General features: G+C 32.8%; 1 protein-coding gene across 1 annotated transcript in view; it reads right to left on the bottom strand.

The window, feature by feature from the left end:
- Nucleotides 1–3,854: 3,854 nt before the first annotated feature.
- Nucleotides 3,855–12,518, bottom strand: part of ODR4 (odr-4 GPCR localization factor homolog) — a 42,541-nt gene continuing 33,877 nt past the window's right edge. The window contains exons 13-14 of the mRNA XM_063105433.1: nucleotides 5,389–5,487; nucleotides 3,855–4,150 (exon numbers count right to left, since the gene is read on the bottom strand). Coding sequence (XP_062961503.1) covers nucleotides 4,083–4,150; nucleotides 5,389–5,487 — 167 coding nt within the window. The 3' untranslated portion in view covers nucleotides 3,855–4,082. The remainder of the gene's footprint in view (nucleotides 4,151–5,388; nucleotides 5,488–12,518) is intronic.

Below are 12,518 nucleotides of genomic sequence, written 5' to 3'. Positions count from 1 at the left end.
TTATTATGCTCTTAGTCAAACACTTATGAGGTTAAAAATCTTTTCACGTGTCCCGTTATATCCTCTTGAAATACCTCGTTTCTGTCTTTTGCTCATTTCTCTACAGAACAACGATGAACAGCGATGGTGAAAATAACACACTTACATTCTTGATTTTTAATATATACAACTTAGTCATCATGTATTATCCCTTTATATATGTTGAATTCTGTTTAATAGTGCTTTTGACTTTTCCATGTGTCAGTAGGTGCTATTAACCTCCTTTCTCCTACTGAATGTGTTTGATTTTAGTATCAGTAAGTTATACTGGCCTCATACAATAAGCTGGAAAGTATTCTCTCAATATGTATTCTTTAAAAGTTTGTGTAAAATGTTGAAATAGTAAGTTTCTTGAAAGAGGGGGTAAAGCTTACCTGTAAACCTGGGCCAAGTGTTGTCAAAAAATGTTTAATTATTACTATTCATTACTATTAAAATAAGCTTTTGTTTCTTCGAGTTGATGTAATTGCAATTTTTAGAGTTTGGCCTATTTTGTCCAAGTTTTCAAATATATTAGCATTAAGATGCTCCTGGTAGCCTCTTATCTTTTTCATCTCTGCCGTATCTATGGGCTAGGACCCCTTTTTCAATCTTTATATTGTTTACTTGTGCCCAACGGGCACATAATGCACTCATTATGCATTCAATTGTCAGTTTGTTTTGTTGCAAACAACTTTGAAGTTGTAATTCTATATCTTTTTCTAATTGATTTTTTCACTTCCTTGTATCTTATTTCCTTGCTTCTTGTCTATTCTGTTGTTCTTTTCCAAACTCGTTACAATTTTAGTCTTTTCCCTTAATTTAAGCATTTTCCCTTATGCTTAACTTAAACATTTAAAGCCATTTCCCTCAAAGTGGCTTCTGCTCCCTCAAATTTTAAAATACACTACTTATAATTAGGTTCTACATATTTGCTTTCTTTCATCTATAAAGGTTTTTTTTATAACTTGCAAATGTATGATTTTAAAAATTTTAACCTTTATTACTGACTTCTACTTGTTTCTGATTATCCATTCAATACCAATTATTTGAAATTTATTGATTTACTTCATGCTTACTACATGGTCAGTTTTTGCTAATATATACTGCTTAAGAAAAATATTCTCTAATTGTTGAATGTTATTCTAAATACATCCATTGAATTAATACTGTTGACAACATTATTAAAATGTTTTCACTCATTGTCTGCTTGATTTCTCAGCTTGTTGAAATCTCCCATTGTTCAATTTGTTGCTTTAGTCCTATAATTCATACATTTTGAGGTCACTTCGTAAGGTATTTACAAATATAAAATTGTTAAATATTCCTAGTGAATTGATCCTTTTATTATTTTTTAATGGCCTTCTCCATCTTTAATAACATCATAAAGTATAATTGTGATTTAATATCACTAAAGCTACACGAGTTTTATTTTGGTATTTGCCTAACTTCTTTCATCATTTTAATTTTCAACCTCCCCATGTCTTATATTTTAGGTGTTTTTCCTTTAAACAGACAATAATTGGGTTTTTAAAAAATATGATCAATGTCACTCAATTGCGGAATGTCTATTCCTATATTTTAATTATTAGTATTAGACTTCATCTTAATTTCTAATTTTGCCTCCCTCCCCCCCCAGTTTTGTCCTTTATTTGTACTGTTAGTGCATTCCTATTCTGTATTTTAAATTTCTTTTCCTTTGGAATGATTCATCCCCTACCTATTCTTTTAGCAGTTGCCCTTGAAGTTTGACTCTACATACTTAACATAATCAATTTAAAATTAACCAGTATCTTAACTAGTTTTCTGAACAATAAAAGTAACTCGGAAAACTTTAATTCTAACCACCCTCCTCCCATCTTATAAGCTACTGTCCAGTTTTTCAATTTTCATTTTAAAATTCCACATTATTAACGTTGCATAACAATGTTATTTAGTTTGTTTACAATTTTTTATAAACACTTCTTTCATCATGTTTTATGCAAACACTTTAAATTTACATTTTGGTCATTTTATTTGCTCCCTAGTTCTTCAATTTCAGATCACTCTTTTCAAATCATTTTCTTTCTTGAAGATCATCCTTTTGTAGTTTAATAGGTCTGTAGATAATAAAATCTATTTTTCATCTGAACGTATCTTTGTTTTGGTTTTGCTTGGTGCAAATTCTAAGACTAATAATTTTTTTTTCTCAGAATTCTGAAGGTATTATTCTACTATCTTTTGGGCACATTGTTGCTATTGGGAAACCAACTAAGTTATTTGTAGTCTTCCCTTCATTGGTAATCTTTTCTCCCCCTTTGGTTGCTTTTTAAATCTTGTGTTTGGTACTATGCAGTTCACCACTTTTGGTCTAGCAGTGGATTTTATTTAAATATGTGTTTGGGATATATTGTGCTTTCTTAATTTATGAATTCATGTTTTTCTAACAAATGTAAAAAACTGTTCTCTCTCAAATATTGCCTTTCCTCCATTCTTTGTATTCTCTCCTCTTAGTACACATAGTCATTATAGTTCTTCCCTCCATATCTCGTAACTTTCTAATATTTTCTAGCTCTTTGTTTCTCCTTGCTGCTCCATGGGTAATTTATTTAGATCTAGCTTCTCGTTCACTTGTCTCTTCAACTGATCTAATGATATTCAGTATGTCTGAGGGTTTCTTTTTTCTTATTTCAATAAATATATTTCTCATTTCTAGGAGTTCCATTTAGTTCTTTTTCAGACCTGCTTGTGGTTTCATCCTTCATATCTTATGTTGGTGATGAGTCCTTGGAGAACTGAATTCCATGTTTACTTTATAGGTTCTTTCTCATGGTAGCTAGTTTTAATTTGTACCTGGTGATCTCTAGTCATGAAATAATATTACTTGATCATAATCAATGAAAGCCTTGGGCCTAAATTAGGAATGTTTCCCCCTTGTTTCTGCCAGGAGCCAGAGTACTACAAACCGAAGGCCACTTAACCTTCTTCAACTGTCCTGCCTAGAGCAGCATCTCTGATTCAGATCTCTTTCCTAATTTCAGGTTCAAAGCAAACTGCATATGGCAGTGCTACCATTGTTATTTGCCATTGGGCAACCATAGTCCACTTGCATGCTTAATATAGTATTCATGATTCCCAACTTAAAATGTGTTAATTTTTTGTGGGGAAGGAAGAATAGAGGTATGGTTCTTGGAGATTTCTCCTACTTCCTTTGAGCCTATTCAAAAGTAGATTTTATCCAGAATCCAGTTGTTTTACAATACCTAGTCTAACAAACTGCTGTAAGCAAAAGCCTTATTTAATATGTTAAAAGTTACGATACACTAACCTAACATTAACCTGAAAAAACATGTGATTTATATTATTTCTAACTAATTCGAACCTCTCTGGAAAAAGTCTTCCTACTCCTTGATTAGAACAAAATACACAGAATATTGGAACTAAGCGTATATTAGAAAAGCCCTAGGGCCGGCCCGTGGCTCACTCGGGAGAATGCGGTGCTGATAACACCAAGGCCCCGGGTTCGGATCCCATATAGGGATGGCTGGTTCGCTCACTGGCTGAGCGTGGTGCTGACAACACCAAGTCAAGGGTTAAGATCCCCTTACTGGTCATCTTTTTAAAAAAAAAAAAAAAAAAAGAAAAGCCCAAGAGGATGAACATACTCCATAAATTGTTGCCCCACTTGGTAGAAATTTCTTAGGATGTTCTATTACTAAGATATTGAGTCAACACTTACCGCTCAAATTTTTAATATCCTGATCAATGTGTGATCCAGATCAACATGACTAAAATATATGATAATTTCCCATCATTTTGAACCTTCAATAATAATGATTTGTTACATGCAACTTCCATCTGGATGTAGAACTTTATTTTTGGAAACATGGACAACCTATACAATAGAAGCAGAGCTAAACAAGGTAGCTGGTGATTTCATTTTTAGTTAGAAACACACCTAATAGGCATTATAGCAGCAGATCTGGCTTCTACTTGTCATCAATGCAGATGGATTGTTTATATCTTTATTATTCATATTTGTTGGTCAGTGTTCTCTGGATAACCAGGAAGCTCTGTGTTTCACTCTAGTCACTGAAGTAATGAAAGGAAATACCCGCAGCAAGGACTGCAACTGCAAATGCTGCAATCACACCTAAAAGTAAAACAAACACAAATGGAAATGGAATGAGAAAAAAAAAGGCTTAACTGATCCTAGGCTCAGAAACGTGGGTAACTGATGAGTCTAAAAGAAACCATTCATACACATACACACTCTATCACACACATACACACACACACACACACACACACACACACACACACACACACACGCATGCAAACCCAGAAAAGTCTTAGAGAAAAATATAAAATAAGTTGAAAAATTAGATTGCAAATGTTGGACAAAGTGGTTTACACACGTGTGCACTCAGCCATATATAAGAGAGAGATTAACAAATACTTTAAAATGCTTCTATGAATATTTATATTGGCAAACCAGCTGTGTCATGCTGATTAGCTTAAACCAAAAAGACAGTTCCATTGGGCAGTGGTTCTCAACCATAATGCAAAGTCATTTGTGTAGCAACTGAAAACTGCAGAAGCCCAGGTTCTGCCATTATAAAATCTGAGAATTAGTAAGTCTGGGTTGGTAATTTTTTTTCCTGATTACAGGAAATTATAAAAAAGAAACTCACCGTAGTATTCCACAGAGATGAACACATACACACAGGTTTAAAGAATTTAGGTAATTAAGTTTATCTAATGAGTGACAACAACTACAACTAAATCTTCGGGCTCCTAACTCTCCCTCTCTGTCAAGTCTTGATGCTTACCATATCTCAAATTGTTATTCCACTAAACAACAGCTACATGATCTTTGCTCAAAAAGTCTGAAAAATGTTAAAATGTCTGCCGCACTTCTTGGCACCTTTATTTCTTATTTTATTTTTGGTGGCTGGCCAGTACAGGGATACGAACCCTTGACCTTGGTGTTATCAGCAATGCTCTAACCAAGCAACTAACCGGCCAGCCTCCCTTGAATGTGACTTTTTTTTCATAGAACACATATCAAAGCCTGCAATAGTAAATTCTAGGAATACCAGTTTGGAAAACATTGGCCCTCCTATACTAATTGTTTCTCAAACTCTACAAGTTTTTCTCCTAAGAAACACCAAAAATATTAATAAGATGTGACATCTTTGAGGGCAGTTAGATGATAATACATTATCAATCTTTCTACCTCCCGGGCCTGGTAATTCCCATAATACTCAATAAATACTAACTTAATCTAGGACTTTTAAAGAAGCAAAATGAAATAAAAATAATTTTAAAGTAACAAAAAACTCAAATCCAAAATATTATCTTTTCAATGTTATAAAAGAAGCAAAATACCTATGTTTTGCTGAATTTTCAATACTATTGTTTTAATTGGTTGTTCATCATCTGTGCTGTCAAATGAAGCTTCGATATTCATAGAGGACTTTACACAAGCTGCAAGAGAATAATAAGAAATCCTACATAAAACGAGAATTACCATTTTAAACTGAGTCTTAAAGAACATTATAAAGAACATACATATAATAGACATACATTTTCTTTCCATTTGTCTTTTTTATAACATAATGAATTTGCTCATTACCAAAATTATAGTGAATTAAATTTCATGGAATATATGTCAAATTTACAGTTTTCAAAACACTTAATATAGCTTTATCAATGACCTAAACCAGAGGGCCACATACTAGTACAGATAAATAGATATCAAAAATCAAACCAGACAGTAACAGGGTAAATTTCAGTCTTACTTGAGAATAATTTATATCATTCTTATTGGTGGTTTTAGCAATTAATATTTTCAAATATTAGATATTAATAATAAAACCAGGGATCAGCAAACTGCAGCCCAAGGGCCAAATCCGTTTTTTTACAGCTCTCAAGCTAAGAATGGATTTTTACATTTTTAAAGGGCTATAAGAAAATATGTGAAAGAGGCCTCATGTGGCACACAAAGCCTAAAATATTTACTATCTGGCCTTATACAGAAAAAGTTTGCTGACTCGATCTAATCTGACATTTGAAATATATAATCAAAATATGATCAGAAATTTGACCTTAAAACAACTCTGAATGTTAATAAGCAAGGCAAGCACATCACCCCATTTTACAGATGGAAAACAAAACTTAGGAGGTTAAGTGCAAAACTTGGGAGGGTCATGAACAGTTGACTAAGGATTCAAACACAGGTTCTCATTCTACTTCATTATGCTGCCAGCAATTTATGAAGGTTGGCCTATCTGAATTTACTTAACACTTTTTAAAAGTGTTTGATAACATCCTTAGAAGTCACATAGGCCAGTGATTTTCGATTTTTTTCCAGTGCTGAAGAATCCTATGAAAACAAATAAAATCTAACAGAAAATCTCAGTTGGTAAAATAGATGAAAGTAGTACTACTCAGGTTGAAGCAGGGATGGAGGGCTCCTGGAGCCAGACCAGTTCCTTTCTTCCCCCTGCCCCCACTCCCCTAGAGGTGGTAGTGGAGAGCTGCTCTGTAGAACTCTAGGGAACTACTTCAGATTAATCCCTTTATTTACAAAAAGAAAAAAGAAAAGAGAACCACAGAGTGAGAGATAGTAAATACTACTGTTTAAATTTAAAGTAAAATAGCCTATTGTTTGAATTTAAAATGTCCTTATAGACATCTCTATATTCCAATAAACTAGGACAGGCTCACAAGGTACATATTACACATAAACGAACCACAGGAACAGATATCTGTGGTACCAAAATAGATGAAAGAAAAAGAAAACAATTACCTATTATTCATTAATTTCTCATGCAGAAAAGTTTAGTGTGATTTTTAGAAATAATCCTTGTAACTATCTCATTACAATTGAGGGCAACACTACTGTTTTTTTCGTCTTCAACCATATAACTAAAGTACTTTAAAAACAGACATAAAACCCTCCACTTTTTTTCTACTCTCACATCAAATCAGTCACAAAGAGCAACAAATTCTTATTATGAACTGTCTCTAGAACTATCTAGTCTTCTATATTTCTAGTATTTCTAGTTTTCCCAAAGGCTGCATTAGCCTACTGACCATACATTTCTTCCAACTTCAGTCCGCAGGTCTAAAAGTTGAAAGAATAATATCATTTTATTCGTGTTAAAATAAACAAAAATAATGGATAAACATGAATTATACCTATTAACTACAAGAATTTTTTACTTGAATACTTAACAGCACAAAAATTATTTTGTCATATTACTTATACATGTAATATTGAGTTATTATATATGAAGATCATACTTTAGTAGGTCAAGTCCTCTGCACAAATAATTTACTTTTATAAACAACATTCCACAGCTCTGCTATTTGCATTTTTAAATCTGTCACACAAAATCATGTGATTTGATACAAATTTGAGATAATTTTACTGAAGCTGAAGGTTTTTCAAGGATGAATAAGGTCTTGTCACAATAATTTATTTGTCTGTGATTTTGGTGGGGGCTTGTAAGATCTTAACATTAATCTCAGATACTGTCATTTCAACAATATTTCAATATATTATCTGAAATTTAAATGCTAGTAACATGATGATTCAATAAGAAGTTGGATCTTAACCAGTTCCTAAAACCAAGTGACTTTAAATTCAGACTAATCCCAAATTAATCACGCGAAAAAGTAACCTTGAGCAACTGTCAAGAAAAGAGAAAACAAGAGCCATCGTGAGTGCATGTAAAGTTGCAGATGTCATTCCAAGCTGATGGTAGGTAGGCAGGACTACTTAGAAGCTTAAAATTAAATGTGAGGATTTGAACTCCTTAGCTGGCTGTCTTCTTCCCTATCTCTGAATCCTAAATTAATGATGTATATCACTATAGTCAGCATATTACTCATTTTTCCTTTATAATTAAATTATCAATGTTTAGCCAAACAACAAAAATTAATTTCAGCTCTGTTATCAAAACCGAATTGACAAAGATGAGTTTCACCAGATTTTAAAGATGTGTTTCCAAATATTTTTTAGCTGATATGATGGATAAAGTATATCTGAATTATTAAGTTAATGTCTACTAGGAGATGACTAACAAATCTAAGAAATTTTAAAGCCATAGTTATCCCTCATCTTAAGTGAGTCATTTTGACAAACAAATTTTTCTTCACCCCTTAAGTCATTTAAAAGTATGTTATTTTAAGACACTTACTTGGCAAAATATATTTTAAATATAGCAACTACTTGGCAACCATATTATAAAACAAAAATAGTTAAATAATAATCAAGTGAATAATAATATCAAATATTTAGAAAATAAAGCCAGATACTTACAACAAGTTTAATGCTCTTCAATGTGTAGTAATTGATTTCAATTTTTAAATCTGAACATTTGAACTCCACTTTAATTTCAAATATTAGAAAAATCCATCCATATGATAAACATTACTTTTACACTTTAATATTAATGTTTTTCATTATAATTTAGAAGATTGATTATTTCAAAGTTTAATAATGCATTAAAATCATCCTCCATTTATGCATTTCGTTCTGTTTAGAAAGTATCTTCCCAAACATTTTAACCAAATTCTCACATCAACCCCAAGAGAACTTAGGCACAGAGGGGACTTGTGTATGCTTACATAACTGTAAGTAGCAGACCTGGACTCAAGCTAAAACACTATCTTGGTAAAATTACGGCATCTAATATCTTTGAGTAAATGAATAGATGAATGAATGAGTAAAAGAGTGAATGAGTAAGTGAATATAATTCAAAATCAATGAAATGTTTATGCAAAAATTCTTAATTTTTCTCTTAAAATTTGTTTTTACCCTATTCCTTAATTTGGGAATGTGTTCTCTATTAAAAATACACAGAATTACTAAATTATTCCTTCTAATTAAACAAATACTTGATTACGCAAAACTAATATAATTTTTAGACAAATCATATTCTTGGCTATAATACATCTCAGAGCAGTGTTCAATTCCTAAAAAGCCTATTTACTTTTACTTGCATTCATCCTCCAAAATCAACTCAAATGTCATCTGCTCTGATAAGCTTTCCCTGGATCTCTTACAGAGACAGTGCCTCTGCTAAGTGTTCTGATAATTTCTTGTTCATTCTTCTATTATAGAGCAAATTACCTTGTTTCAGAATAACCCATTTCTTTGTATTTCCCATTGTACTATATTAGAAAAATATGTACAACCATCTAAATTTTCTGTATTAGAAAAGTATGTACGACCATCTACAAACGATGAGTTTGATAACAGCGTACATATAAGCATATACACCTCAATTTTCCAAAATGCTGTTTTGTTTCCTTTGTTTTTGTAATATTAAATGCTTCCTACTCAGTTAACCCACCTCTATACTAGACTGCCCACATAAAAAGAGAAAAATAGACAGTAAATACTTTTAAAATACAGTGTAAATCATATACTAAGTTCCAATATTAAAAGCTTATAAAAATTAAAATCCACAAAAACAGACATATAGATTAATATTTATATCATCTAAGATTTAAAAATTATTTTAAAATACTTTATATTTACTGGTTCATGCTAATATTTAACATGTTACAAACAATGCTAATGATAAAGCTTACTGAGGGAAAGCCTAGAAACAGGATTGAAATACATTTAGTATACATATTAATGATAAAAACAATTCATTAGGGAATAGCATTTCATTCTGAAAATAATGAGTAAGTATACTGTGTTGAGGCTAAACATAAATCTTTCATTTATTTGAAAAAATGAGTATCATTCAAAACTATGGGACTTTTAATATAATTTACTAAAATTTTAAAATACTAAACTAATGCCAAAAATCTTCGTTATTGTAGATTATAGGTTGCTAATACTTATAATTGAAATATTTTTTCTGATTGAATTATTAACCAAAACACCAGAGACCTAAAATTCTGATTATTATCTTGATTAAGTTCTTTTTTTTTTTTAGCATAGGTTTATATTTTATTTTATTTTATTTTTAATTTTATTTTGTCGATATACATTGTGGCTGATTATTGCTCCCCATCACCAAAACCTCCCTCCCTTCTCCCTCCGCCCCTCCCCCCCCAACAATGTCCTTTCTGTTTGCTTGTCGTATCAACTTCAAATAATTGTGGTTGTTATATCTTCTCCCCCCCCCCCCCCCGGTTTGTGTGTGTGTGTGTGTGTGAATTTATATATTAATTTTTTAGCTCCCACCAATAAGTGAGAACATGTGGTATTTCTCTTTCTGTGCCTGACTTGTTTCACTTAATATAATTCTCTCAAGGTCCATCCATGTTGTTGCAAATGGCAGTATTTCATTCGTTTTTATAGCTGAGTAGTATTCCATTGTGTAGATGTACCACATTTTCCGTATCCATTCATCCGATGATGGGCATTTGGGCTGGTTCCAACTCTTGGCTATTGTAAAGAGTGCTGCGATAAACGTTGGGAAACAGGTATACCTTCGACTTGATGATTTCCATTTCTCTGGGTATATTCCCAACAGTGGGATAGCTGGGTCGTATGGTAGATCTATCTGCAATTGTTTGAGGAACCTCCATACCATTTTCCATAGAGGCTGCACCATTTTGCAGTCCCACCAACAATGTATGAGAGTTCCTTTTTCTCCGCAGCCTCGCCAGCATTTATCGTTCATAGTCTTTTGGATTTTAGCCATCCTAACTGTGGTTAGATGGTATCTCAATGTGGTTTTGATTTGCATTTCCCGGATGCTGAGTGATGTTGAGCATTTTTTCATATGTCTGTTGGCCATTTGTATATCTTCCTTAGAGAAATGCCTACTTAGCTCTTTTGCCCATTTTTTAATTGAGTTGCTTGTTTTCTTCTTGTACAGTTGTTTGAGTTCCTTATATATTCTGGATATTAATCCTTTGTCAGATATATATTTTGCAAATATTTTCTCCCACTCTGTTGGTTGTCTTTTAACTCTTTTAATTGTTTCTTTTGCTGTGCAGAAGCTTTTTAGTTTGATATAATCCCATTTGTTTATTTTTCCTTTGGTTGCCCATGCTTTTGGGGTCGTATTCATGAAGTCTGTGCCCAGTCCTATTTCCTGAAGTGTTTCTCCTATGTTTTCTTTAAGAAGTTTTATTGTCTCAGGGTGTATATTTAAATCCTTAATCCATTTTGAGTTGATTTTAGTATACGGCGAGAGGTATGAATCTAGTTTCATTCTCCTGCATATGGATATCCAGTTATCCCAGCACCATTTGCTGAAGAGGCAGTCCCTTCGCCAGTGAATAGGCTTGGTACCTTTGTCAAAGATCAGCTGACAGTAACTGTGTGGGTTGATTTCTGGATTCTCTATTCTATTCCATTGGTCAGTGTGTCTGTTTTTATGCCAGTACCATACTGTTTTGGTTATTACAGCTTTGTAGTATAGCTTAAAGTCAGGTAGTGTTATGCCTCCAGCTTTATTTTTTTTGCTCAGCATTGCTTTGGCTATGCGTGGTCTTTTATTGTTCCATATAAATGTCTGGATAGTTTTTTCCATTTCTGAGAAAAATGTCTTTGGAATTTTGATGGGGATTGCATTGAATTTGTATATCACTTTAGGTAGTATGGACATTTTCACTATGTTGATTCTTCCAATCCAAGAGCATGGGATATCTTTCCATCTTCTTGTATCCTCTCTAATTTCTCTCAGCAGTGGTTTGTAGTTCTCATTATAGAGATTTTTCACCTCCTTGGTTAACTCAATTCCTAAGTATTTTATTTTTTGGTGGCTATTGTAAATGGGCAGGCTTTCTTGATTTCTCTTTCTGCATGTTCACTATTGGAGAAAAGAAATGCTACTGATTTTTGTGTGTTGATTTTGTATCCTGCTACTGTGCTGAAATCATTTATCAATTCCAGCAGTTTTTTTGTAGAGGTTTTAGGCTGTTCGATATATAGGATCATGTCATCTGCAAACAGGGACAGTTTGACTTCATCTTTTCCAATCTGAATGCCCTTTATTTCCTTCTCTTCTCTGATTGCTCTGGCTAGTACTTCCAACACTATGTTGAATAGGAGTGGTGAGAGTGGGCATCCTTGTCTAGTTCCTGTTCTTAAAGGAAAAGCTTTCAGCTTTTCCCCATTCAGGATGATATTGGCTGTGGGTTTGGCATATATGGCTTTAATTATGTTGAGATACTTTCCCTCTATACCTAACTTATAGAGGGTCTTTGTCATGAATGAGTGCTGAACTTTATCAAATGCTTTTTCAGCATCTATAGAGATGATCATACGGTCCTTGTGTTTGAGTTTATTAATATGGTGTATCACATTTATTGATTTGCGTATGTTGAACCAACCTTGCATCCCTGGGATGAATCCCACTTGATCGTGATGAATAATTTTACGTATGTGTTGCTGTATTCTGTTTGCTAGTAATTTAGTGAGGATTTTTGCATCTATATTCATCAAGGATATCGGCCTGTAGTTTTCTTTTTTGGTTATATCTTTACCTGGTTTTGGTATCAGGATGATGTTTGCTTCATAGAATGAGTTTGGGAGA

This window comes from Cynocephalus volans, chromosome 8, assembly GCF_027409185.1.
Source record: "Cynocephalus volans isolate mCynVol1 chromosome 8, mCynVol1.pri, whole genome shotgun sequence".
NCBI classification, from domain to species: Eukaryota; Metazoa; Chordata; class Mammalia; order Dermoptera; family Cynocephalidae; genus Cynocephalus; species Cynocephalus volans.
Note: the sequence above shows the minus strand (reverse complement) of the source record. Positions and strands in the feature narration are given on the sequence as shown.